At 39.7% G+C, this 26,903-nt stretch overlaps 2 protein-coding genes across 6 annotated transcripts; one reads left to right on the forward strand and one right to left on the reverse strand.

The window, feature by feature from the left end:
- Positions 1-21: 21 nt before the first annotated feature.
- ZUP1 (zinc finger containing ubiquitin peptidase 1) lies at positions 22-10,314 on the forward strand. 5 transcript variants are annotated; one of them, XM_080617010.1, is made up of 9 exons: positions 22-356; positions 1,422-1,532; positions 2,496-2,605; positions 3,367-3,535; positions 4,991-5,179; positions 5,497-5,665; positions 6,315-6,466; positions 6,815-7,035; positions 8,260-10,314. In XM_080617010.1, exons 1-9 carry the CDS (start codon positions 41-43, stop codon positions 8,305-8,307), a joined length of 1,485 nt encoding a protein of 494 aa, XP_080473136.1. In that variant the 5' UTR covers positions 22-40; the 3' UTR covers positions 8,308-10,314. The 5 variants fall into 5 exon arrangements, with proteins under 5 accessions (XP_080473136.1, XP_080473137.1, XP_080473138.1 ...); XM_080617011.1 differs by having other exon boundaries at positions 6,887-7,035; XM_080617014.1 differs by lacking the exon at positions 22-356 and adding an exon at positions 386-580.
- Positions 10,315-14,008: 3,694 nt separating this feature from the next.
- On the reverse strand, positions 14,009-24,615 carry RWDD1 (RWD domain containing 1). The gene is made up of 7 exons (XM_080616684.1): positions 24,492-24,615; positions 22,697-22,762; positions 21,357-21,487; positions 20,190-20,333; positions 18,640-18,772; positions 16,908-16,970; positions 14,009-15,133 (listed from the first exon to the last, which is right to left on the reverse strand). The coding sequence occupies exons 1-7, from the start codon at positions 24,565-24,567 to the stop codon at positions 15,021-15,023; spliced, it is 726 nt and encodes a 241-aa protein (XP_080472810.1). The 5' UTR covers positions 24,568-24,615; the 3' UTR covers positions 14,009-15,020.
- Between the last annotated feature and the right edge of the window lie 2,288 nt (positions 24,616-26,903).

Here is a 26,903-nt window from a genome sequence, read left to right on the forward strand (position 1 = left end):
GAAAGGACGTGACGTGGTACGTTTCGGTATAGGGAGTGTGATGTTGTTGTGTGGCGTGTGCGGCCAGGCGCTGTCCCCTGAGGAGGTGGCGGCGGGGTACCGCCGCCACCACCTCCGGCCAACAAACCCCGACCTCCCTCCCTGTTGCCCGCTCTACGGCGCCACCGGCTGCCCGCCGCGCTGCGTGGAGTGCCGCCGCCACACCGACACGGCGGAGCTGGGGCCGCCGGCAGCCCGCCGCCCGCCGTCCCCCGAGGGGCTGCCCGAGTGCCCCTTCTGCGGGGAGGCAGCGGGGCCGGAGCTGGAGGCGCACCTCTGGGCTCGGCACGGGCACGTGCTGGGGGACCTGGGCCCAGGTGAGCGGCGAAGGATTGGGGGTCGCGCCTGAAAGCCGCGGAGGTTGGGGCTGTGCCAGGGCCTCACCGCCCGGGTGACTCCGCCGTGTTGGGACGCTGCCTGAGTGCTCCTTCAGCCGTGTTATCGTCCTGGAGGATGTGGCTGGAGAACCCAGAGAGTGTTGGGGATGCGAGCTAAGGGCCTCGACTGAAGGCGGTAGGGGAAAGTCGCTTAGAACGTGACAGTGAGTGAAGGCAATGCAGGCGTCGCTTGCAAATTCTGTTCCAGAGCTGTAATGCTGACGAACCCGTAGTATTCTGCGTGCCCAAAATATGCTGTCTGTATCAATTAAAGTAAATTGTAATGCTTTCGTGTGATAGGGAGGTGGTTGTTAACGTATTTGGCATATAACTTTTGCTCACAAAAGTTTGACTTGTCCCTTGAAGTCTCATTCTAGACGGAATCGTAGAATACCTGTTTGGAAGGGACATCAAGAATTATCTGGTCCAGCCTTTCATGGCAAAACATGACCTAGACTAGATGTCCCAACACCCTGCCCAGCTGAATCTTAAAAGTGTCCAGTGTTGGGCAATCCACCGCTTTTCTGTGGAGATTATGCTGATGGCTGTTCTCATTGTGAAAAATTTTTCTGTAGATCCCATAGAGCAGTTGCAGGACATGTTAGGGAAAGGTAGCTTTTGGTTTGAGGCAGAGACTTAGGAAAGCTCCAGCACTCATGTGTTACGAAGTGCTAAACATTGGCTTGGAGACCACAAGGATATTTTGGTGAATGAAGTTGGAGTAAGGAAAATCATTACTTATTTGAGTACTGTATCTTATTCTAAGCATAGCTAGAATCTTATTCTAACTGTCCAAAGTTGCTGGTAACTATTTAAGAAACTTACTTATCTTAGACTGTATCAATTAGGGGATGATTCTCAAAAAAGAAAAAAAAAACAAACACACACACACAAAAAAAAAAAAAAAAAAACCAAACCAAAAACTAAACCACCACAAAAACAAAAAAGAAAACCCACCCTACGAATTGCATTAATCAAGAAACTGCATTTCTTCTTGAAATGCAGGAAATGGTGAACAGCTTTACGAATGTCCAATGTGTAGTCTTACCTGTACAAACATTCAGATTCTTGAAGAACATGTGGATTTACACTTGGCGGAAAACAGCTTTTTGGAAGGTACGTGAAAAGGATGCAGTCTTGATAATACTTGAAAGCATTGACAAGTATTTGCATGTTGTAGTATAGGATGTCGGACAAAAGTTAAACTGAATATTACCTTATGTGAAAAGAAACTGACACATATACGACGAAGTTAACATAGTTAATAGCAATTCTCTTGCCCAAGCTTCTACCTGCTTATACGTGGTAAAAGAAACACTTGTCTGTGCACGGTTGTTAAGTAAAGTCAGTGTATGTTAGTCAAAAACTAAAGCTCAGAGTGAAGAATGTTTAAGACGGCAATATTATATTTTCTTCTAGCTCAATAGGAGTTTTACATACACATAGTTTTACATAAATGGAATCTAGAGTGGCACATTCCAGTGGGATGAGCTGCAAATCTGTAGCTTATGAAAACTTCATATTTTTTTCCTAATTCTTTTCTCTTAAATGCTTGTGCTGATTCATTAGGTATAGCAATAAAGGAAAGGAATCAAAATTATTTTTATCTATTAGTATGGCTGATAAAATCCTGCAGATTCCCTATCTGGTTCTCTGATCCTAAATTTGGTTTAGTTACAAGACTGCTGGTAGTGATCCTAGAAGCTAATAAGGGTGTGATATTCAAGAAGCTGTGACTTCTTGCTAACAGTGAAGTGAAACATAGCAAACAGAAGCTGCTTTTTTACTAGTAGAGGTACAGGCATTACTCGCCAAGTAATTGCTCCTGTAACTGGTGAACTGCATCCAAGTCAAGATTCTTAGTCTTGGTAAACTGAATGCAGTCAGTCCTGTTTAATGTTCATTGCTAATAGCTCAGATTAACATAGGATACATCTCCTAAATTTAATGCCCAGTTGTGTTTATGTATGTCTGCTTAGAAAAGAATCTTAAAAAAAAAAAAAAAAAAAAGAAAATCCACCAAAGTGGTGTTAACCTCCCAGTCAAGTCCTCTCTCTTTGGAATGTTATTCCTGGCTAGGTGAAAACATGAGAGATCTAGAACTGGCTCAGCAGCTCCAAACTGAAGAAGATAAACAGCAGAAATCAGAAGAAGAGAAGCAAGAGAGGGAAGAATTTAAAAAGCTGCAGGTACAGTCCTGTTTCTAAATGGTAAACTGGTGAACAGTTGTGCCATTAGAAGCTGATGTGCCTATGTTGGAGCTGCAACGGCCAGGAATTGTCATGCCAGGTCAGACCTGTGCAGTCAGACAGGCTGTATTGAAGTAGTGATGCGGGTGTGGCTACAGGCAGATACAAGCTTCTCAGCAATGCTCATCCTGGCATCAGCAATGCTGATGCCTGCCTTGAGCTACTTGGGCTTACTGCTTTGAGTGATGCTGGCTTGGGATGAGGCTGGATGCTCATAGGGCATGCTGTACTCATCCCACTGGGGGCCTCAGCAGGCCTGCTGCCTCATACTGCACTCTGCCTTGCAAGGCAACCTGGAGCATGTTGCCTGGCAGAGTGCTCAAAGCCTTCAGCATGCTCTTTTGAATACCATCACCTGCTTCAGTGACCATTCGCTGCTGGGTCTTGCTTTTCTCTCTCCCACCTGACAACCTTTATAGCTCATTTCCCACTCTCACTACCTCGTGGCCATTCACTGCCTCTGTGCCAATGACTGGCTGCCCAAGAGGGAGCAGAGGGATGTTCCTCTAGGTGTGGCTTTCCTATTCTCACATTCCTATTCAGGACTAAAGCCTGGCAAGCTCTAAAACATAAATCTGAAGTTTCTATGTTTTGCTGTTCACTGCTTTTCAAAGTTACTGATTGTTCATGCAGCTTCTCAAAATCAGTAAAGGCTCATTTAAAAAATGTGATTTAAATCATGCACATTCTGTCCCTAACAGAGACAGTATGGGTTGGATAATTCTGGAGGCTACAAGCAGCAATTCCTAAAGAATATGGAAAGAGAAGTTGATAGAGGAAGAATGCAGCCTTTTGATTATCACAAGAGAAAAGCTGACATGATGGAAAGCTTGGCTTTTGGTATAGATGATGGGAAAACAAAAACCTCAGGTAAAAATGCTGTAACTGTACAATTAAGACTGTACTTTTTAGACCTTTGTTGTAGTGGCCAAACTTGTCTTAAAGTAAGTATATTATTGAATGTTTAGTATTAGTTGTATTCTAGTTCTAATCGTGATTTTCTAGATGAATCTATCCTATCTTAGTCCTAAACTAATAAGGAAGTTGAAGCTTAGTGTATTTCTAATTTTTATTCTAATGTGAAAACTTTTTTCTTCTTCTTTTTCCTATGGAACCTTGGAACCATGTTGTTTGGTTAAGAGCGCAAATACAAAAAGTATCAAAAGATACAAATGTCTTATTGCAAGTTGGTTGTCCTTGAGTGTATGCTTGTTTTCTACTTGCTACCCATTGGTCCCTGACTTAATGTAGCGATTAAAATTTACAGTTGCTTTTTGTCTTATTTCAGTTAATTGTAGTAACATGTTAGTGGGTCCCAAGTAAACACAGTGTTCATCTGATCACGAAATCCAGGAGAGCACTGGGAGGAGTAGACATCTACTTGACACATCTTCTTTGAAATGTTTTATAATTGGTACAATCATACAGAGCCAATGGATTTCATGGTCCTTTTCAAAAGGCTTCTTGTCTTTACTTACCAAGACCACAGTTCAAACATCTTTTAGCATATTGCTAGTTGTTCTAGCTTACAAAATATCTATCTGGTTCTTGACAGGTAAAACAAAGTTTCCTCTATAAAATGTATTGAGTGGAAATAATAGATTTAAAGTTTTCATTCTTGGCAGTGATTTAGACTTCAGAGAGGAATTCAGAAAATAACCTGTGGCTTTGGAATAGTTGTCTTCACAGTAGCACAGCAATAAAGGGCCTTTGAGAATTTACATTTACAGATTGGAGAGAGCATTCCCAGGCGCCTTCTTTCGCGTAACACAAGAGGATTTGGAATATCCTGCAAGTGGATTTTTCAAACAATATTTGTAGTAATTCTCAAATTCTCTACCATTTTTTTTCTTGCCTTAGTTTCTTCAACAAAAAATAGTTTGTGGGGAAAGAATTACATAGTATGCATAAGTATTTCCATGGTTTTAAGGGGAGCTTGCATTGGAGGTGGCAGCAGCATAGGAATGCTTTATTGGTGATGTTATTTTTCCTATTTCACTGTAATAGTTCCTATGTGTATCACAGCTTATAATGTAGTCCAGGCTGTTTAATTTAAAATATTCATTGCTTAGCAGGAGTGAAAAAGTAACGTGAATTTTGACAGCTTTATAGTGCATGAATTCATCAAAATAAAGACCATCAAAATTAAATAGGTGTAATGTCCACTGGTTTTGTGATTTCGGTTCTAGATGTAATGTAGGATCACTTATAAATTTTTAAATTAATTGTCTTAACCTGTGTCTGTTCCAAGCTGGGGAAAAATGTTTTCATGGCAAACTTTGTAGTTCATTTTACAGATAAACTTTGTATTTCATCTTCTTTTAGGAATCATTGAAGCATTGTGCAAGTACTATCAGAATGAAAACAAAGATGTGAGGCGTGTATGGCTTTCAGCAGGAGTAGATCACTTCCATACATCTTTGGGCGACAGAGGTTGGGGTTGTGGTTACAGGAATTTCCAAATGCTCCTTTCCTCACTGTTGCAAAATAGCCTGTATAAAGACTGCTTGAGAGGTATTAAACAAAATGCTGCCTATTCATTTAATGTACACTGGATGACAACCTTCTGAATGATGTTTTGCCATTTCATTTACACAGCAAGGCATACTAGGTCAATGATACCTATTAAATGCTTGTTATACAACTGTAGCTTCCTGTGGAAAGATTCAGAGGGGTAAATACTGGCAAGGCATAATGTGGTTGAAGTTTTAGCTTTAGGTTTGTTTTGGTGCATCTTTGTAACATCAACTGCTTCTTATAAAAGAAGCTGAACATTTTTAATAGACTATTTCAGTAACTGTGACCACCATTCAAAACCTTTTCTGTTCCAGATACTACAGCAATTCCTAGTATACCGAAGATTCAGTCAATGATTGAAGATGCCTGGAGAGAAGGCTTTGATCCTCACGGAGCATCTCACTTCAACAACAGATTACATGGTTCAAAAGCATGGATAGGAGCGTGTGAAATTTATTCACTGTTAACCAGTATAAGGATAAAGTAAGTATTGCTTTTTTTTGTTACTATGTGCTAGTTTAAGTGCTGTAACCTTCAAGGTCAGAATTGCCAACTGTGTGATTATAAAGCCAACTTTGTGGGTTTAAATTTAAGCAACCTATAAAAGATCTGGTTTTGCACAGCATAAAGCTGTGTAACTGCTTATGCAGGTACATAAACTGAATAACTACTTAGATCTTTGAAACTTGGTGAAGACTTACACCACGTGCATAAAATCAAACATGCTTAAAAACTTTATTTCTCTGGAAGAATCTGAATTTCAGCTATTCACAAATATAATTTTGAAAGCTGTTAATTGGATTCTGTAGTGTATGTGTATCACATACAAAAAAATCTAACATTTTAATTTTTGCAAGCTCCAAAAGTTCTTCTTAAACTGAACGATGTTTCTTTGTTATGGAATAAATTTTCCAGGTTTGAACAGTATATATTGCTTTGCTTTGTAATTACGTGTCCCCTGCTTCTGTATTTAAAAAGAAAAGAGGGGAAAAGGGTTAACAACCACTTGATGCCTGGAATTGCTGTGTTTAGAGAACATTCTTGGTGCAGAAGGAACTGAGAGGTGAAAAACTGTTTTAACAAACAGCCGACTCGAAATCTTATTTTTGCTTTCCTTCTAAATGTTCTGTAGGTGTCAAATCATTGACTTTCACAAACCAACAGGCCCTACAGGTACACACCCTCGTTTATTTGAGTGGGTTTTGCATTACTATTCTGCAGATAATGGAAGTGGTGCAAAGGTAGCGTGTACTTCCAAGCCACCCATCTACTTGCAACATGAAGGTCAGTATCACAATACACTGATTTCTTTCTATTCTGTATCTTTTTTTATATGTGCTGCAAATCAGAGCAGCATTTTATATTCTTTCTTCATTTAATTGAAGGCATGACTTTATTTCCTTTTTTTTTCTTTTATTTAGTAAGAACAACATTAATGCTTGTATTTTTATTGGATGAAAGAGCTGGATGTAATTGGGACCTAAACTTTTTGACATCTGCTGTTTACTTATAATGATCTTACTAGATTTCAAGTAATGTTTTTTTTTTATCTGAAAATAAGTAGTATGCTATGAAGAAGAAAATGGGATTTATGTGTTTTCAAAATACTGAAGCTTGATATTTTGAAATTAGGTCATAGTCGTACTATTGTTGGAATAGAAGAGAAGAAGAATAAAACCTTATGTTTGCTACTGTTTGACCCAGGATGTCCTTCCCAAGAAATGCAGAAACTGCTAGAACAAAACAGTGATGGTACTAGTCTCAAACTACTTCGGAAATATCTGGGTAGCTTAAAAGAAAAACAATATCAGATAGTGGCTGTAGATGGTGTGCTCGCCTTGGAAGAGAAGGCTGTAAGTATTTCAGAAAATAGTTTCTGTCTAAGAAAATTGAGAAGAATCTACATCTCTTCTTTAATATGCGTGTATGGTTTCATGGTGATATTTTTTTCATCTCTTCACTTTCCTTGTTGTTCTTCTTTGCCACTTTCTGCTTATTTGTGAATTGAGTAATCACAGGCTATCAAAACCAAAAATCATTTTTCATGTAAATGCATGCCACCTTGATGTAACTGACAACTTCAAAGTCTTCTATGTAGCTTGCAGATATTTGCAGATGTAAATTAGGCTTTTTTTTCTTTCATTTTTTTTACAGGGTTTTCTTCTAAATAACTTATTTTGAACATAAAAGGTACTTACAGAATACCCATAGTCCAGAATTATGTTCAGGGGTTTTTACTGTGACTTTACTGTAAAGCTATGGGGTGTCTGTATATCAAGCCTTTGATAGTTGAAGAGCAAGGCTCACAGAAACTGAGGCCTAACCATCCCATGTCTCCTCAGCTTGGACACTATAACCAGTGCATTCTGCTTTCTGAAAGTACTTAGATCTTTATATATTCAGAACACAGATCCGAGGAACTTATGTGTTTGAGCTGTTGACAATAAATCTTACCCACGTTTCACTTTGGGCATCATAGCTTTTTAAGACTTTGGAAGTCTTCAGGTGAATGTCAGATGTAATTGTTGTTTCTTAAGCTTTCTCTTTCTTACACTAACAAATTGATACTGAGGACCCATGTTCCAGTTCTGTGGTGTCTTCTCAGCACTATTCATCATATTCTAGCACTAGCTTCAGGGTGGACTTCTATTTAAGCTGAGAGGTAGCTGATGACTGAGTTACCTGCTCAACTGTATTTAACATCTGTATATTAAAATGAGGTATTAAGTGTTTTCTGGCCCTGAACATGTAAGGAATATCAGTTAAACACAGCCATCCTCTCTTCCTTCTATTGGCAAAAGCTTTAAAATTCAGGACACAAGAAAGAGAAGAGTATTGTATGGGATTTGTGTGTTGGGGGGTGGTGGTGTTTGGTTTTTGGTGTTTTCCTCTTTTCAAAGATTTGATTTATATTTAAAAATATCAGTTCTTTGGAATTTTGTCTTGAAAGCTCCCATTTAATTATGATGAAATATAACCTCTTATACTAGTTAAGCTTACAAAACTACTAATTTGGAAAATGTTCTTTAAAGTGGTTTTTCCGTTCATTAAACTATTCTCTTTCCACCTTTTGTTAGGCCCGTTGCCATGCTTCTCAGGTCTTAACATCAGAGAAGATTCCTTAAAGGATGCCTTTATTACCTATTTCTGCAATTTGCTGGATGCAAAACATGAAACTTCTGGACTGTGACCCTATCTCCATGATTTCTAGACTTCAGCTATGTCTCCATAAATGCCTGGGGGCTCTGGAGAAGCACAACACTGGAATAGACCTGTTGGTTTGCTCTGCAGTCAAAACTCTGCCCTCTTGATGACTCTGTAACTCTGAAGTATTACAGTGCTTGTCTTAAAAGAAAATTTGGTATTTTCTTTGTTGCTTAAATTACCAAGCAACACCTACCATTCCATAGCAAACTATGCACCACAGGTAACTGCCAGTAAGCAGTGGATAGATACTGTGGAACTACTTTATTGGAGTGCTAGGTCATGGTTTACCTCTGTAAATATATTTATGCTGCCTCTGTGGCCAGTGCTCTGTTGCTTACCAAATTTGATCAACAGATACCTATTATGCCTCAGCACATTCTCCTGCAGCTATTTGCAAGTACAGAGACAGTTTAGAGATTTCACAATACAGTATGTTCCACGAGGGATTAATTTGCTACTGAACTTCTTTTCAGTAGGTTAGCTGGTTCCTCTACATATGTGTCACATGTAAACATGAACGTGTGCTTGTGGGGTGGATCAGTGTTAGCATTGGCTGTGAGGTCTAACTAAGATAGTGGTGTCCAAAACGTGGGGTGAATGTGCTTTAGGGGCTGCACAAGACAATCCACTGGGGTATAGGGGGGTATAGTATCCTTTTTTAATTTCTATTTTTGTTTATGTTTTATAATGTACATCCTCCCAGGTCTCAGAGGCCTCTCAAAAGGATGTGTGAACTGATTGTCGAGTAGGGTCTTTGTTGTGCAGGGTTAATGCCATTTAAGAGGCTGCAGCTGTCTGCTGAAACAAGTATCTTGGGCATTTAAGGCACCCTGCTATATCTAAGACATGCTGCTCTGGCAGAATGTAAGCATCATCCCTCGCCAGCAGGGCAGCTGGAGGCTGGGAAGGATGGTTGAGTCTGTTGCAGATAGCACAGGATGCCTTTGTGTAAGCAACTGAATCATGCCATAGCATCTGTTTACTATAACTAGAGCTTAGATACTTACCTTTTCATTTAGACTCTTGCTTGTTAACATCTAGATGTAGGTGTAGGAATCTTACCATTAACCTGCTTCTGTCATGTTTAATATACTCTGGCAATAAGAACCAGTAGTTTTTGGAAGTATGAAACACATGAACATATAAAGGTATTACAACCCATAAATCAGCAATTTTTCTGAAACATGCATGAAAGTAAAAAATTTAAACTATGAAAATGGATTAATTTCAGTAAGTATGTAAAAGTGGCCTTTAACCTGTGAAAGAGTTAAATATTCAGGACACTAGAGGGGCTGAGACTAGGAATATAGTTTCTGGGAATTGGGGGACCATTAGCTGCCATATTAGCCCTGCTCTATGTGGCATATGTTCTTAGGCCATGTCAGATTTGGCAGCCATGTGATTATTTAATGTCTTGCAGATAGACTTCAGTCTGCTCTGTACTGTTCCTTCACCTCCGCTGTGACTGTGGCTGAGTCTGTTCCTGGCTAAGACTGTGCTAATTCCAGACCAATGCATGTTCTTTACTAATCTGACACTGTGCCTGGATATTTAAGCCTTAAGCAGCAGGAATTGTAGCTCAGCCCCAGCTCTTCATTTCAGCTCTTCACTGTGTTCAGCCTGCCATTGGGACTTAGCTGGTGTTTCAATGAAATGCTATAATGTGCCAAATTTGAAATAATCTCTTTGTACTGGCTTGTACATGCTGTTTGATTCCTATGTAATCACAGCAAAGCAGGTAGATTGTAAGTGAGCAAGAGTGGGAATCTCATTTGATCCAGCTGAAGATGCCATTACAAAGACTGTTGAGATGGCAATTCCTGGCACCTACTGGACAAAAAACAACCATTTGAGATGCTTGGTTGTTTGTGTAAGCATGACTTTATGCCAAAATCCTAATAAATTTTATTGTGTTTGTTTTTTTCCTTTTTGTTTTATATTTTGTGGTTGGTTGGTGGGTTGTTTTGTTTGGGGTTTTATTTGTTTAACAAGTGCTTTGGGAGTGTCAGAGCAACACAGGCCTAATTACACATTTTATAAAGGTCAAGTTCCTGGTGTCTCACTTCTTTTAGCTTGACCCCAGGAATGCCATGTGTAATGGTCCAAGCACCTCAGGTAATCATGGTATGACAAGCAATAGCCCTTTCAGGGCATTGTAGCTGGGGCAGGGTAGTGGGGTAACTTTCAAACGTTAGCTGGGCACCACTGGAAAGAAAGCAGAAAACAGCAAAATAACCTGAGGGAGACCCAGGGCTTTGCTTCCATTGCTACCAAAAGTTTGCCCTGAGAGAGAATGCATTTTGGCTCGATGCTAACTAAATTAACTGTTGCCTCTTGTCAGACTGGGTTCACAGAAGCTGAACTTTTTATAATCTTTGTCAGAGAGACAACAGGATCCTGTTTGGATCTATTCCCAAGACCCTGAATATTTGGTTAACTGAGGGGTGAAGAAACTGACAGTGTGTTCATGAAATTCCAAGATGGATTTTGATTGACTTCCTAGCAGGCAGGGCAAGAGAAGGAGTAATACACTTTTCTAATCAGAAGTAAATCACAGAGACGTCATTGCGGAGGCTCCTAGCTGCTTGTGTTCAGCTGCAAGCTGTATTTTCTGAAAACAGCGCAAGAGTGTCTGCAACCCTGCACAAGGCAGAGCACAAACTGATGACTGAAAGGCCTTATGAGTCTGCTATATATCGAGTGCTGATGCAGTTTATTCTTTATGTGGATTTTATTAATTCTCAGAAAAGCTTCTGGTGATTATTGTGATAATAATAAACTTGGGTTTGCCAGAAGCCATAAGTGTTCTACCATGATTTTGAAAATGTGTTCATTTCTCCTTTGGAACAGTGTCACAGCTCTCTCTAAATTCAAATTTGAGGGACAAAATATTTCACTTTTTTTCGTCTATTTATATTCAATTTAACTTATATATGATTTTTGCAAATACTTCTTTTATATATACCATGATACTAACTTACAAAGACTATAATGTGAATGTTACTGAAGTCATCCATCTACTTCTAGTATGCTAGTAATATTCTAGTAATTCTAATGTTTTAATTCTAATTCATATTGCTTTATAAATGTTCTTAGTTGAAAGTTCTGGTGAAAAATGTGTATTCTGGTGACCCTAGGTTTTTCTCACAGAAACAGTCTTTAGCACATGCTAATTATTCTCTTGGGCTATATGACAGTGGATTTCATTGCACTCTCCAGCCCTGAAGGTGACCGAATGCACTTCCCTGAAGGGGAAGGTGAGTTTTAAACCCTTATCCCTGCTTCCTGCTATGTTGTCTACATGATCAAACTGTGGTGACTGAATGCTTTTGGTTGGTATTCAATCAGTGTCCTACAACCAGCCACAGCAGGATATGATACCCAACTTAAAAAACGTTTCAAATAATTTTGATTTCACAAAAAGCATCTAACCTGGGCTTTCCGTTTTGTTTTTTTGGTAAAGTATCATTCCAGTTAACATAACTTGTTTGCTTCTTTCACTGATCCTAAGGGACCAGCTCTTCCTTATTTTCAATCCACCTATTTTAGCCTTCTGATACATTTTATTTGCTTTCTTCCTGGACAGAATTACTCCATGCGCTGCACAGTTAGCTGCTTGTATTAGGCAAAGGTGACCTCGTATGATTAGCCTATAAAATATTTCCATGTCCTTCAACAGTATAGCCAGATCATCTTTACTTTTGGAACTTTGCATCCCCCATTCCCTCCTTTCCTCCCCACCCCACTTATGTAGCTTGTATAACCAGTGCAGCCCCTCACCTCCAAGTTTGAACTTCCCACAAGGGGACCAGAGACCTGGAGGGAAGGAAAAAGCAAAACCAGACACATAACCCTTAGGTTTTCTTTGCTTTAAAGCAGATCATAATGCAGTCTTAATTTGGATGTAAAATCCTAGGCTTTGCAGCATGCCTGAGATTGTATTCCTACAGCATCTTGACATGGTGGGCACCATCCCCTAGATTTTAATAGAGTTCAGGCACTGACTATTCAACAGTTTAGCATGATAAAAATTAAGCTCTGCTCATAGTGCAGTGTTGCAACTCAAAACAGTCTTCCTTGTGTATGCTTTGGACTCAGGGAGTTAAAAGCAAGATAGAAGCAAAGTTGTCAGCACCATGGTTTTGAATTACTAGAATTCAAGCAAAGATTATCAATGTAGTTTATTAATACAAATTTGACTTTAATCCAAAGTACGAGTAAACTTTACACATTTCACCTAAACTTCTTCCACCAAAACCCCTTTCTCTCAGTCCACTACAGCAAACGAAAACATGCAAATATAGCCAAGCTTACTCTCAGTCAAATTCACTTTTATTTCACAGATGTTAATTGATAACAAAGCTAAACAAATCTGAAGTTCAGATTCCATCATTGAAACTTGTTCCAAAGACTTGAAGGAATAGAGTTTACCCATTTTTATGTTTTTTGTCACTTCAACCCTTCTTATTTCCTCTGATTTGAAATACAAGATGTAACAGTGAAAACACATTTTCAGATTTTAACTTGTTTGACATAATTTTAACAGTTTTAAGCTATACATCCTCTGCATGAAACTCAATAAATATGTTAGTGTGAAAACGGACTAGAAAAATCTCATTAATCTAGAAATACCATTAACAAGAAACTTTCTTTCATAAATAGATGATTCTTGTCTGTGACCCACTCAGAAAATTTTCTCAGATTATCACATTTTGCACAGATTACACAGCATTCTTGGATTCAGTCCAGATATAAAGAGAACCAGTTTACTCTTTTTATAAAAAAATGCCAGTTTTAAACATACATAGCTGAAAATGGAAAGCAGCCTTGAGAGCTGAATGTTTTTTATGCAGCTGAATTGAGACATACCAGAAGTACATTAATTTCAGTGCTGAAGAGCATTTTAAAGCATTCTAGCAATTACACAGGAAGCTGGATGTAGTCACTATGAAGCTTTCAAATCAACCGTATCTTTGGAAAAGTCAGATTTAATACCACATTAGCTCACATTTTAATATATTTGGTAACTCTGCTGGAACACAGATCCTGCTTATTGCTTTGAAACATTCATTATCACTGAAATCTAGATGCTTGTCTAGAGTTCTTCATAGCCAAAATTAAAAAGATCAAATAGAGGACAGTAGGAACAAAGGCACATGGTTAATTTATAAAAGTATTTACAGGGTACTTTAACATTTATTTCTCTCTACTAGAATACAAAGAGAAAAGAGTACTGAAACATGTTGAAGATCATCTGAAACAGGTATTCTCCAGCTATTTGGAGCAGAGGATCTTATACACCATTATTTCCAGAATTAAATTTGAATATGGAATTTCCAAATATTAAAGTTCATAAATTTATTATTCCCCTAAGCACTGTGATACTTTAGTGCAACCCTCTTCAATGGTTGAAGCTGGCATAGTTAAGGCAGTCTACTAACAGTATTTTATATTCAGCGCACAGTGTTTTATCATTGAGGTGCCTGGTCATTCTCTGTATGGAAAGCTGTCTTCTGAAACCCTTGTCCATGCTGTAATCCTTCTAGCTGATGCAGCCTCAAACACAGCATTTAAACACACAGTTCTCGCAGTGTTTGGGGGGTTTTTTGGAGGTGGGATAGGAGGAGGAGTCTAACACCAAGCTAGTAGCTCCATAAGCAACTCAGTAGGATAATTAACATTGCTGAATTGTTTAGTAACCTTACTGTACATTGGCAACCTGTAAAGGTTAGCACAACAAGATGCTTTTAAAACATCCATTACATTCAAATCTATAAGCACTCCACAAATCCTGGTACCATAATCTGCACTCCACTAACAGGTATTTTAACACAGTCTGTTACCAAAAGCAAATTGACTTTCCTAAGGCATTTCCCCCCACCATGAAGTTCATCGATGCACAAGTTCAAAAATCCCAGTAAGAGGACTTAATTTCATTCAGTTTCTTTTTCCCCCTACAGACTTAAAGTTAGCATTTTAAACTTAAACATTTTGAAACTATTATTCTCAACTACGGCAAAAGATTTTACTTTAGTAATATGGAAATGGTTTCCATTAAACTTTAAAGGCTATGTCTTATTAAAGGTGACTACTGCTGCCTAGCTACAGCTGATAGGTGAGGGCACCAGAACTGACTTAAGTTTTATAAAATTTCACAGAAGAAAAAAAAAAAGAAAAAAAAAAGATAACTGCACAGTATGAAATCCCTTTTATTCATCAAGCTGCCCATGTATATCCCAGGTGGAAGATAGCAGAACAGCTGCTCAGCCTTCAGACGCAGGTGTGTCTAGTGCTTGCTATAACATCTTTCTATCTTGCTAGTTGTCAAATCTCTTCAAAGGATAATTACAGAGGTGGGAAGGAAAAGATATGAGGAAACAGAATAGCATTTTCAGAGAGGTCAATGTCCCTCAAAGTTCTCATTTGAAATATTACTATAAATTTATTTACGATGAGAGTCATCAGAAGACCATTCTTCTGGGTTTAAAATATTTGTTTTCTTTTTTTCAAAGAAAAAAGAAATTCAAGAAAACCGATACACATTACTAAATCCACAGATGCTGTGGTTTTCCTGCCTGCCCCTCCCTCCTTACATACGTCCGTACTGATGACAGAACCAGTTCAGAAAAGTCTAATCACTATCTAAATTAACAGGGTTGTAGTCAGGGTCATCCTCTTCATCCTCCAACTCTAGATCATCCATTTCTTGGAATAAAGATTCATCAACCTCCACACTGTTTCCAGCTGCAAATAACAGAAAAATAATTTATTTTAATGCAACTATGAAAACAGTACCTCAACAACAAAATACACAACAGTTTTTTCATACTCAGACTGCAATGTCAGTAACTGTTAACTTACTTGGGCTTTTATATATAAAATGGATATAGAAAAGGAAACAGCACATTTTATCTCTTTACAGCTAAAGCAAAGCTTTCTCCTCATACCAAAACCCAGACAAGAGAAATGTCACACAGGACCTCAGAATCCACTGGAAGAATGAAATTAACAATTACAGTTCCCAGAAGCAGAGGTCCTTTCTCCCAGGTATTGTCAAAGCAGGAGCTCAGGACCTCACAGCTGGAACAGGTACAACTATCAGCCACAAGAACACATAGGGTTTATAAAAAACCCAAACCGTGCACACCATTTATATGCCTACATACATACATTTGCTTTCAGATTTAAATTTTAAAAGCAAGGTGAAGCTTTGCATGCTTTCACATTTTCTTCTGAAAGAGATGATGCTAACGTAAGGATAAAACTTGAGGACTACTGTTGTTTTATTTATGTGCATCAGCAGCGACATCTTCTGGCCACTGGATAAGGATCTATTTTTTTTCACTGGATTTGAAAGAGCCTTTATGACCGTTTCCATTTAAAGATAATGACGTTATCCTATTTAAACCGTGAAAATTAGTATTACTTATTACCTGGTACCATAATATTAAATTGCAGTTAGCAAACTGTTGCATTTATGATAGAATGCAAACAGCAATAAGGACAGGAATTTTTAATCACCGATGGCAACAGGATTGAAAGTTGACACATTAACCTCAAGACATTTGGGCAAAGAGCCTAAATAAAGGTCTGTTCCTCCCTTGTGACAGCCAAATGTTCCATCAACAATCCTTCTCCATTTTATGCATTTTGAAGGAAGACAAGGTTAACTTATGCTCTCTAAAAGAAACTCAACTCCCCCACTACTGCCATTTCAACTTTATACTCACTGGTGTCTGATGTTCATGAACAACTTTTTAATAAAAAAGAAGCTACCTGCACAGAAAATTCTTGACTCTCTCCTGCATTAGATAATGCAGCTACATTAAAGAATTGTCTTAAGTAAAAAAAAAAAACAAAAAAAACACCACACTTTTAAAATAAGGTAACTAAGATGCAGTACAGAAAATTAAGCAGATATGTAAGTACATTCAATTATCTCCAACAGATTTTCCAAGTTTAACATCTTTTGGCACAGGCTTACAAAATTTTCAGCTGGCACCAGAGCAGATATTCACAGTAAGATAATAGACAAATCTGCATGAAGAAGAACTGGGTTGCACAGAGGCAAATTGACCAGCAAGATGTTTACTATTGGTGTTGAGGTTCAGACAGAAGGAGACAGAACTTTAAGATCTGTGCTTAAGACTTAGGTTAAGAAGACTGGTTATTAGGAAAAAGAGAAAAAGCAGGTTTTGGTTGTGGTTTATTTTATTTTGATTTGTTTTGCTTATTTTTTATTTTGCTTCCAGTCTAAACTTGAATAGAAGTAACAGAAATAAGATCAACTAAAGCTCAAAACCACAAATGAATACATTTTAGCATCTTGAAAACTGTTTGTTTGGTTTTGAAGGACGTTAAAATCATGTCTGTTAAATCTGCAAAACTACTTCTTAGGAAGTTGTTCCAAAGTAAAAGTGATACTGAAGTAAGATGTTAATTCAGAAATAAAGATTTTACTTAGGAATTTTGACCTCTTTTAAGCCACTGCCTTTCAGTTGTGGAAACAGAAATTTACCTTCCTCCAAAAACTGGATGTCAGAAGTGTCAAGGTTGTGATCCATTTCAAACAGCTGTTTACCTAGAAATAAAAGACAAAATAATATATAAGCAAGTTAAATTCTGAAATAACTATCAATTAAGGCAACAATAGTTAGCACATATATTTTAGGCTTTTCAACTTAACCAATTCAAGCAGCCTTCTTTTTCTTTTTAAGCTGCTCATTTCTGTAAATTCCCCATTCTGATATTTTGACTATTCATCCAGGATTCTTTCATGCCAAGAGGTTTCTCCTCCTACATGTGAAATGGGTCAGTTTCTTAGTCACTTTAACGTTACTAAGGCTTTAATAATTGGGATTGGAGAGGGTACTGCCCTACAGCCTGTACTCAGTCCTTACTGCTTTAGTCCTCATCTTGCATTCCACAAGGAAGATTCTGTGGGAACTGGAAAGGAAATTAGCTGCCTCCATCTTTGTCCATACATCATCATTCAACAAACAACTTGGATCTACAAACAAGACACCAGCTCCTACACACATATCTGTGAAGGAAACATCACACAAGGCAAAGCATTTCTTATTAGAGGTAGGGAAAGAAAAGCTCAGGACTCTTTCTACACAAACCACTCATCTTCCATCTATATTTGCCTTGCTTATGCAGTTTTCTGCCAACCAGACTGCCTAGCATTCATAGTAAAACTTTCAAGACATCTCTAACTTCTACTTGGGTTATGCTCTTGGCATCTAAGAATAAGCCTTGTTCTAGTTTTGTAAAGGGGAGCTTCAATAAACTAGGCTTGTACAGAGGAAAACAGACACAGCACACTAACAATATTTTTAGGAACAGGAAAACTAGAAGAACCCTGATTTCCACTATCTCATCTCTGCAGATTACCAAATGCATTCCCTTCAAAGGGGAATCAAGCATGTCCCCTGCCCTGTACAGCTTTTCATTAAACTTACTACCATTAAATTCCATCTGTTAAATTTCATCAGAAGTAGCCAGAAGACTCAGAAGTTTTCAGAAGGGAGGAGAAAAGATAACAGTGACATAGAATGAGGACAATGGCCATCAGGTTAAAAAGTAAATGCAACATCACAGGAGAACTAGTCCAAAGCTAAGCTGTGGAGAGTGTGGAGGAGGATGCCCAAGATTTAACTCTTACCTAGGGGTTCTCCTAATAAAGATAATTTCCTCCACATTTTTCCAACCAGCTACAGAGTTTGCTTTCTGCTGGACAAACTGTGATCTCCAAAGGACAAAGCCTGAAACCACTGCTGTCTTATTCTCCAAATATCAGAGCCATTGTAAGCTTGTCACACGCAGCAGCCATCCTCTGTGTTGCTTCAGTCCAGCAACAGCATTCCTAACTTTTAGATGCACCTGAACGTTCTGCAGTCACTGTACAATTCAGTGCAATAAAGGCCAAGTCACTAAACTGATGCTATTTCTGCCAGAACGTTTGTCAGCAGCAGCTCTAAGTGGTATTTCTGTCTGGAACTAAACCAAAGCAGCTTAAACACACTTTGGGAACTGTAATGAGTTCAGCAGAAATCCTGAATCTATTAGCTTTTTATTTAGCCCAAAACCTGCTCCCAGAAAGGCTTCATGTGACATGGGGGACAAGAATAAAATACTGCATTAAGAGTTTATTTACTACCACCATCTTCCAGTGTAAAAATTACTTCTAGGCTTGTCACTCTAGTCTAGTAACATTGCAAAAAGTTCAGGAACAGTTAAAATCATACCGCTTAATTTATTTTTGCCTGCTTGTTCCTCTTCTTTCATTTTTTTCCTTTTTATTTCTAGGAGTTCTGCGTCAAACTTTGCTTTCCAGTTTAGGAAATTCTCAATGGTAACAGGAGTGCCATGAAAACGTTGCTGAAAAATAACCAAGCAGAAAACAAGGCTGCAAACACAATTTGCAAAGCTGTGAAAGAAGATGAGCATTCTCTTAATTATTTAAATTACAACATTCCAGAAGCACTGCTTGCTGTGAAGTATTCTGAGAAATTAATCCTAACCCTGAGAATACACAAAGAACACATTCTTGTTGTTTTTTGTCATAGGCCTCTCCCTTTAGAGAGCTGTACCGAGGTAGAAATTCTCATGGAAAAACCCCACGTACTACTTTTGGACCTACAGTGCCACAGTTAGCAACATATCACTAATACAGATTACCCATAAGCAGCATTTCTTACCAGCTCTTCACTGCAAATTACACCTAAATACTTTCCATTAAAATACATTACCCTTCTGTGTTGTTGAGACAGAATCACAGAATCCCAAGGGTTGGAAGGGACCTCAAAAGATCATCTAGTCCAACCCCCCTGCAAGAGCAGGGTAACCTAGAGTACATCACACAGGAACTTGTCCAGCCAGGCCTTGAGTATCTCCAGCGTAGGAGACTCCACTACCCCCCTGGGCAACCTGTTCCAGCGCTCTGTCACTCTCACAGTAAAGAAGTTTTTCCTGATGTTCACATGGAAGCTCTTATGCTCCAGTTTACACCCATTACCCCTTGTCCTATCACTGGACATCACTGAGAAAAACCTAGCTCCATCATCCTGACACTCAACCTTTACATATTTGTAAGCATTGATGAGGTCACCCCTCAGTCTCCTCTTCTCCAAGCTAAAGAGACCCAGCTCCCTCAGCCTCTCCTCATAAGGGAGATGTTCCACAGAAAGGAGTATTTTTTTTTCCAGCTACTTTTCTGTCATTTTCAGAAATACTGAACTTTCCAAGTCCTGCCACCCTCTAGCTATTTCTGAGGAAGAAAGTGAAGACTCAGTAGTTGGTCTTACCACACAGCACATTCCATGAATGGAGAAACTATTCCACAGCGGCTGGTAGAAAGGACATGTGTAAGGAGGACAAACTGGTCACACTTCCACCCTGCCCACTCAGTCTACCAAGAAAGAGAGACTTCCTCAGACCATGCTGCCTGCGTGCAGCATGCCATATTTTAGCTTTTATTGCTCCACATCCCTTTGTGCCTCCTCAAAAAACTGGCGACAGCAACTTTCATTTCATTTGCAAAAAATCCCTGCCCCTGCCTTACAGAGTAATGCTAGAAGGAATTGTGGACATTCAGTACATCTCCAAAAAGACTGCTTTAGAAAATGGGGGGGAAGGAATAACTTAAGTGCACTAAAGAATCTTTCAGTCCTTAAATTTTAATTATATCAACTTTGATTGATGTTCCTCTCCCACTGCAACTGAGAACTGCTCCTGCATCAAAACCCACACTCAGAAAAAACAGGAAATTTTTAATTGAAAACATTATTTTACATACTTTCTCTTCTTCTTCTGCTTCTCTTTCTTTCTGTTTCTTTTCCTCTTCTCTTCGTGTTTTTATTTGATCCACTATTTCATTTAATTTCTCCTGTACTGCTGAGACTAGAGTGAAGATCATTACCATTCCTAAATTTTCTTCTACCTACAACACAAAGAAGGCAACTTCAAACAGGAGAACCTCAAGCCTTCAGCAGTTTAATGCATGTTTAGAAAGCAGTATGCTGTGCAAATGCAGATAACACAGCTGAGATACTCAGCGCCAGCCTTCAAAGCCTGCTGTAAAATTCAAGCCAATTGGCCAGTTACTCCAGTTAAAGTTACCCCCAAATGGATGTGAAGCAAAACACCAATGATAAACACCTGTCCATAATGCTTTCAATATATTATAGACATCTGGAACACCTTTCCACTAATAAAGCAAAACCCATAGTAGGAATACAGCTTCAAGATTTGATTATCATAAATCACAAGAGACAACAGTCACTCAGAACCTCTCCTCTCCTGCAATGGCTTATTTATTCCTTAATCCCATTACATGACCCTTTGAAGTGGGACAGTTACCCATGGAAAAAACACAAAAACAAAACCAAGAACATCTGTTGATGGAAGGAAGGTTGTAAGAACTAAACCGTAAAGAAAGAATGCTTACTGAACATATTATGGAAATTTTAATGCAGGGATGACTCATCAAGGATTACTGAAACCAAGTAAGTGTTTCCTTCTCATTCCTTCACAATGTACTCTCACCGATCCCAAAGGTTGAAGAGTTCCCCCGAGTAATTATGTTATTGAAAAGAATCAAGAGTCAATTTGGCATTTTTTAATCTTTCCAAATAAAATTAAAGTGGCTTGTTAATATAAATATATATATACACAGTTAAACAAATTCACCTTAAGCTAGAACTGCAGAAGAGGGAAAACCTTAGAGCATTTTCATTTCATTATCACACATGTAGACACTGAATTAGCCCTATATATTACCCTGTTAAAATAATTGACCTCAATAATGTCATTTACCAAGCTCAAACCTCAAAGTTAGTCCCTACAGTAAGGAACGGGTTTCAAATCAATAGCACATACCTCAGGAAACAATTAATTTTTAGAGAAATTCAGGCTAAAGTTTTCAGTGATACCAAGCTGAATTGAGATATTCCATTTTCCTTACCTGTTGCTCTAGTAGTTTTATTATGTCCATGACATCATTATCATCAAGATTCTCCTGTGAGACTACTTCATAAAGCGGAGTTTCATCAGGATATTTCTCTCTATAGGTAAATTTAAGGGTTGTTTGGACAGCTACAAAATAAAAAAAAAAAACCACATTTTTAAGGTGATAACTCTATATAACTTTGTGTATTCTGCTACTACATTAGCAGCCTAAATGTTTTTAAACATAAAATACCCCTGTCTTAAAGGAACACTCCTCTTACAGATATGTTAAAGCAATATGAACAGATTCAAACATAATGCAAGAGTTCTGAGAAATTAAGACAAAATTTACCCTTATAAAGCTATTACAGACTATTAATGTCTGAAAAAGTCTTTCTGAAGACTGGAAAACCTTCAGTGATATGGTAGGTACTAGAGCAGTAATCTTTTTTCCCCCCTCATATTCCACTTAAAGCTGGAGAAAACAAGGAAGAGTCCTAATAAGAGATCTAGAGAGAATCTCAACATATTAATTCCTTAAATTCTGTGTGCCTGACTGGACTATCAACCTCTGTGTTGAGAACCAGGGCTTCACATAAATCATATGACAAGGACAACATCCAGCATAAGTTATTAACTAGAGAACTGCCTAAAGAGAACACATTTAATCTGAAGACTCCCAGAGCCAGGATAACATGGAAACAAGGCAAAAGAGAACCAAGTTCCCTTCATACATCCTGCCAGACTACCATGGAGTATTCTTCCTTTACTTTCAGACTCACAGTTATGGCAGCCAGCAGTCCCTTCACCACTGACACCTGCTCTGAGCACAACTTGCTCCTTTAAAACCATATGAGACAGCACCAGTTTCTTCCTTCTAATACAGACCAGCACCTCTCAAACTTACTTGGAGCAAGGCTTGTTTACAAGAAGCCCATGCAACCACTGACACCCAACAAATACACCAGGACTTGAGACCTTTGGGTCTTTGCTCTGGAACTTTTCCTTAAGGGCTGCATATTCACAGGACACAGACTCAACTCTTCAATGTAGCTGATATACATACAGTTTCTAAGAAAAAAAAAAACAACAATCCCCTCACAACATGGCTGTAAGCTACTACGTGGATGATGACAACCCATACTTTACGAAGCTTTACAAAGCATTTGAGATTCAGCATGTCAGAAAGCAGCCCTAGTGAGAGAGCACAACCTTTCTGTAAACTAAACACAGACTGCTGGAATCCTTGAACTACATTTTCTGAGGAGTGTTTGCAGAGGTATACCTACTGTTGGCAATAGAACTAGGCTTACACAGAAACCCCTCCTATAGATGTCTAAGACATGGTCGACTTACTTTCACCATTTTCTCCTGCTTCAGATGTCACAGTGATTGTGAAAGTTGTTGGATTTTCTGACAATACTGTTTGAAGGAAAAAAGAAAAAAAAAAGACAGAGATTGCTTGAATCAGACAACTACTTCTTCACATCATTAAACTTGAACTTCTCAAGGACTAATTAAGCAAGGAAGCTCCTGATAAAGTGTTAACGGCCTTTTTACTCTATTAATAAATACTTTCTAATTAACAGCTATCTTTCACATGGTGTGAGTTTGGAGAGCTCTTTGAGTGACACCATATAAGGATACCAAAAAGTTTCTGTTTTGGAAAGTTCTGTTTTGGAAGTTTAATTTTCCAAGAAGTGCAAATCTACTTACTTACCATCAAACGACTTGTGTTAGCGCACTCAATGTCTGCGGAAAGCTCCCAAGCCAGTTTGCTTTACTGCACTAGTAATATGTGCGACGAGCATTCAGCGCACTCTTAACCCTGGACTATTTTGACAGTATACCTGCACCTACTTCTATATTTAGGACAGCTTAACGTAACAATTGCTTCTTAAAACAAAGAGTGAATACAGAGTGCTTTCCTTCAAGAATGTACTACATGAAATTGCATGAATGAGGCAGCCAGAAGACAGATAACAAGTGGCCCTATAGAGACACTCAAAGTGCAAGTCCTGTGATCTAAAGTTTCAGACCAGAAACTTCACTGCACAATGGTGGGTTGCAGACCACATCCTCAAATAAGGGCTGCTCTGTGTCACTGTTACAGCATACGTCCACTCAAGTATACACGCTCTCACAGTATTAACTGAGTTTTACCTAATTGCTAATATGCTGCTACTACTACCATATTCTTTTTCTTCTTTTAGATATAAGAATATTACGTGAACAAATAGTAACTTGGAGTAAGCATCAGAGGCTACATGAAAGTATATTATTTCCAAATCATCATCAGTGATGCAGCATCCCCAGCTACCAAAGATCAATTCATATACCTTTGAGATAAAACTAAAGAACCTAAAAGATTTTCAGATTAAAGCAAGAGGCAAATATCTGTGTGATGAAGTTATTGCTAACCAAGACACTGTGGGACTTCATGCACAGTGGATACAGTGCAGGAAGGAAACAAAAAGTGCACAGATTTTGTCACTGTTAAAATTCTTTGCATGCTGAGCACCATAAATCACTTTGAATTAGTCTGCATGGCAGATACTCCGAATTGTTTGACAGTGACTAGGAAGTTCTGAAAACCTAATGACCAAACATATGCATCAGCTTGAAGTTTTAGCAATAAAGCATACTGCACCTGGGAATTAGAGCTCGCCTTTGTCCTACCATAGACCTGCAAAGGAACAAGCCACATACTGGCAATGTACTTGAAGAGAAAACGACCCCCAAGCACCCCAAAGCACCGGGTGCGTCACGGCTGTGAGAAGCTGCTACCAGAAAGGTAAACCGGCCGATACACAAGCCCAAGTCTCACTTAGGGCCGCATCTTTTGAAAAGCTTCTCCGAAGGGCATCCTTCCCCCAGCCGCAGCGGCGCCGGCACACCGGACCCGGTGCCCATGCCGGGTTGCCACACCTGGGGCGCCGCATACAGCAGCCGCTCGGACCGGCACGGGAAGCGGAAAGCAAGCAAAATCAAAACGCAAAACCACTCGACCCGTGCAGTTAAAAGCCGGTGGACACCCAAGGGGGGTAGCCCAGGCAGGCACATAGCGGCTGTCGCCCGGCGGGGCCTCCCACTCCTCCCTCATGCCGGCTCAACGTGACGCGGAACGAGGCGCGGGCCCCACACGGCTCACCTGTGAACGAGTCCGGGTAAATGGACTCCAAAGCCTCCAGCTCGTTGCGCTGCTCCTCGCTGTAATCGGTCATCATCGCCTGCCGCCGCCGCCGCCGCCGGCCATAGGCCGTCCACACCGCGAAGCGACCCCCGCCCTCCGGTGCCGCGCATGCGCACTTCTCTCCGCCATCAGCTGGGCATGCCTGGCCGCGCCGTCCCGCTCGATCGGTGGTGGATGGCTTTGGTCTGAAGGGAAGGGAGGAGGTGTTGAGGTATCTGTGCGTGAGGTGAAAGGCAAAGGGGTGGTTGTGAGGGTCTAGGCAATTGTGTTTACGGCTTTTAGGTTGACTCTCTCTGGTCAGCGGATTCCAGTATGTGCTGCTTGGGTTCAGTAGTGGGCAGAGCGGGCTCGATGTGTTTCCCCGCTTGCACCTGGCACGTTGTCCCAAACATCCTGCGTCCATCGCCTGCGCCACGGATGCCCTGGGCTTCCGCCGCCTGGTGGGAATAGCAGGGATTCCAGTAGGTGAGGTAGGCGGGCTCCCGCCTGGAGAGGCACGCTTCAGAGCTGCTGTAAAAAGTGCGTTGCTGTCGGGCAGGTCTTCACTCTTTGTCATTGTTTCACAGAAAATTTATAGGGGTTAGCAACCTGAAGGGGATTCAAAACCGTTGGCGCTAGAAATAGCATAAGCGTGCCATGGAGGCAGCTGAATGTGTTTTTAGGCTGAAATTTGAAGCCAGTATAGCTGGAAAAACCAGTTGAGGGTACAGCTTGGAGTTAAAAGCACCTGCTTTTAATTAGGAAATGCTCCCAGGAAATGTTCACAGTGATTTCTGAAGTCGCTGCTGCATAAGCAGCGTTGTTACGTGAGCAGAACCCAAGTCATCAAGGCTAGCAATACTGGGAGCCCCCATACTTGGGAGATTACACGCAAGGATGAATTTAAGACTGTTGAGGGTTAAGCAGCAGCAGATGCTGATGGGTGCTTGGTACACAGAGTAATTCTAAGGTACCTCAGTTCCCTGGGCATATGGCCAGCACTTTCTCTTCAGGTGCATTTTGCAAGGCCAGAGTTCCCAGAAAACTTTTACCATGGACATAAAGAGAATCATTTTCACTTCAAGTGAGCAAACTACAATTCTGAATTGATTTTGGGTAAGATGACTCAGGTTTTAGCAGGCACAGTTAGACTGTTTAGTACAACTCATTGATTTTTCTGTAATCACAAATTCCTTTGAAAGCAGTGCCATCACTTTCAATCCATGGCATGTTTCAGGGAGCGGGGGAGTGTAAGGAAATACAATAAATCACCTACAATACTCAGCTTTATTTAGTGGATTAATATATGCTAACAGGTTGATAGGCTATTTGTATACTGGCAGGTTGACTTCAAAATGATAGATAACAGTCAGTACTTCCAGTCAGTATTTTAAATTATAAGTGAAATCAAACAAACACAAACAGGAAAAAAAAAAAAAAAACAACTCAAACAAAACAACAAAAGCCACAGGGCAAATAGTAATTGGGACAAAATTGGAAAATATGAAGTTGAATTTGAAAATTAGTTAGTTTAGAAAGTAGTTAAAACAATTGGACAGCTCACTCTTAGCTGCAAAATATTGCACCATTTTATAGTGGTAATTTAAAACAATCCAGGTATATTGCACTTAGAAAATAAGGGAAGAAGTGGAAAGAACCTGAACCCACATGAAGACAAGTCGTTTGTCATTTGGATCTAGACATCAGCATAGGTTTTTTTTGCCAAATGTTCAGATACACAAATCAGTTGCATGTCTTCCAGATATGCAGTGTTCTGTCTTCAATAAAAAAATCACAAAGGATTTTAAAACTTAAATTAGAGATTGTGTTTACTAACCAAGGTACTTTGATTCCTATGGAGTTCATATAAACTGTTCTATTGCCTTTTATTGGGTTTGCATGGAAAGATTTCAGGATAGCAAAGGGGGAGCTACAGAGGGCAGTGAGAAGTTGCCAGAAGCTTCCCCTGTGACTGACAGAGCCAATGCCAGCCAGCTCCTGCCACTGGCCAAGGCCATCAGCAACAGCCTCTGGGATAACGTAGTTAAGAGTTAAAAAGGAAAACAGCAAACCTGTGCAGCAGAAACTGCAGCTGAAAAGAGGAGTGAGAATATGTAAGAACAGAAACCTTTCAGATCCCAGGGTCAGTGCAGAAGGAGGGCTCCAGGCACCAGGGCAGAGATTCACGTGGTACAGACTATGGTAAGACAGGCTGTGACCCTGCAGCCCATGGAGATCCATGGTGGGTCAGATCTCCACCTGCAGCCCATGGGGGACCCAAACAGGAGCAGGGGGATGCCAGAAAGAGGCTGTGACCCTGTGGGAAGCCGGTACTGGAACAGGCTCCTGGAAGGAGCTGTAGCCCCTTGGAGAAAGTAGCCCACGCTGAAG

The sequence above is a fragment of the Psittacula echo genome (assembly GCF_963264785.1).
Source record: "Psittacula echo genome assembly, chromosome: 4".
NCBI classification, from domain to species: Eukaryota; Metazoa; Chordata; class Aves; order Psittaciformes; family Psittacidae; genus Psittacula; species Psittacula echo.

Coding starts and splice junctions, on each gene's coding strand:
- ZUP1 (XM_080617010.1), top strand. CDS start 41: ATGTTGTTGTGTGGCGTGTGCGGCCAGGCGCTGTCCCCTGAGGAGGTG. Junction 1,533..2,495: donor GGAAAACAGCTTTTTGGAAG/GTACGTGAAAAG, acceptor ATTCCTGGCTAG/GTGAAAACATGAGAGATCTA. Junction 6,467..6,814: donor CATCTACTTGCAACATGAAG/GTCAGTATCACA, acceptor TTTTGAAATTAG/GTCATAGTCGTACTATTGTT.
- RWDD1 (XM_080616684.1), bottom strand. CDS start 24,567: ATGATGACCGATTACAGCGAGGAGCAGCGCAACGAGCTGGAGGCTTTG. Junction 18,773..20,189: donor AAGCAGAAGAAGAAGAGAAA/GTATGTAAAATA, acceptor GTTATTTTTCAG/CAACGTTTTCATGGCACTCC. Junction 15,134..16,907: donor CATCCAGTTTTTGGAGGAAG/GTAAATTTCTGT, acceptor TGTTATTTGCAG/CTGGAAACAGTGTGGAGGTT.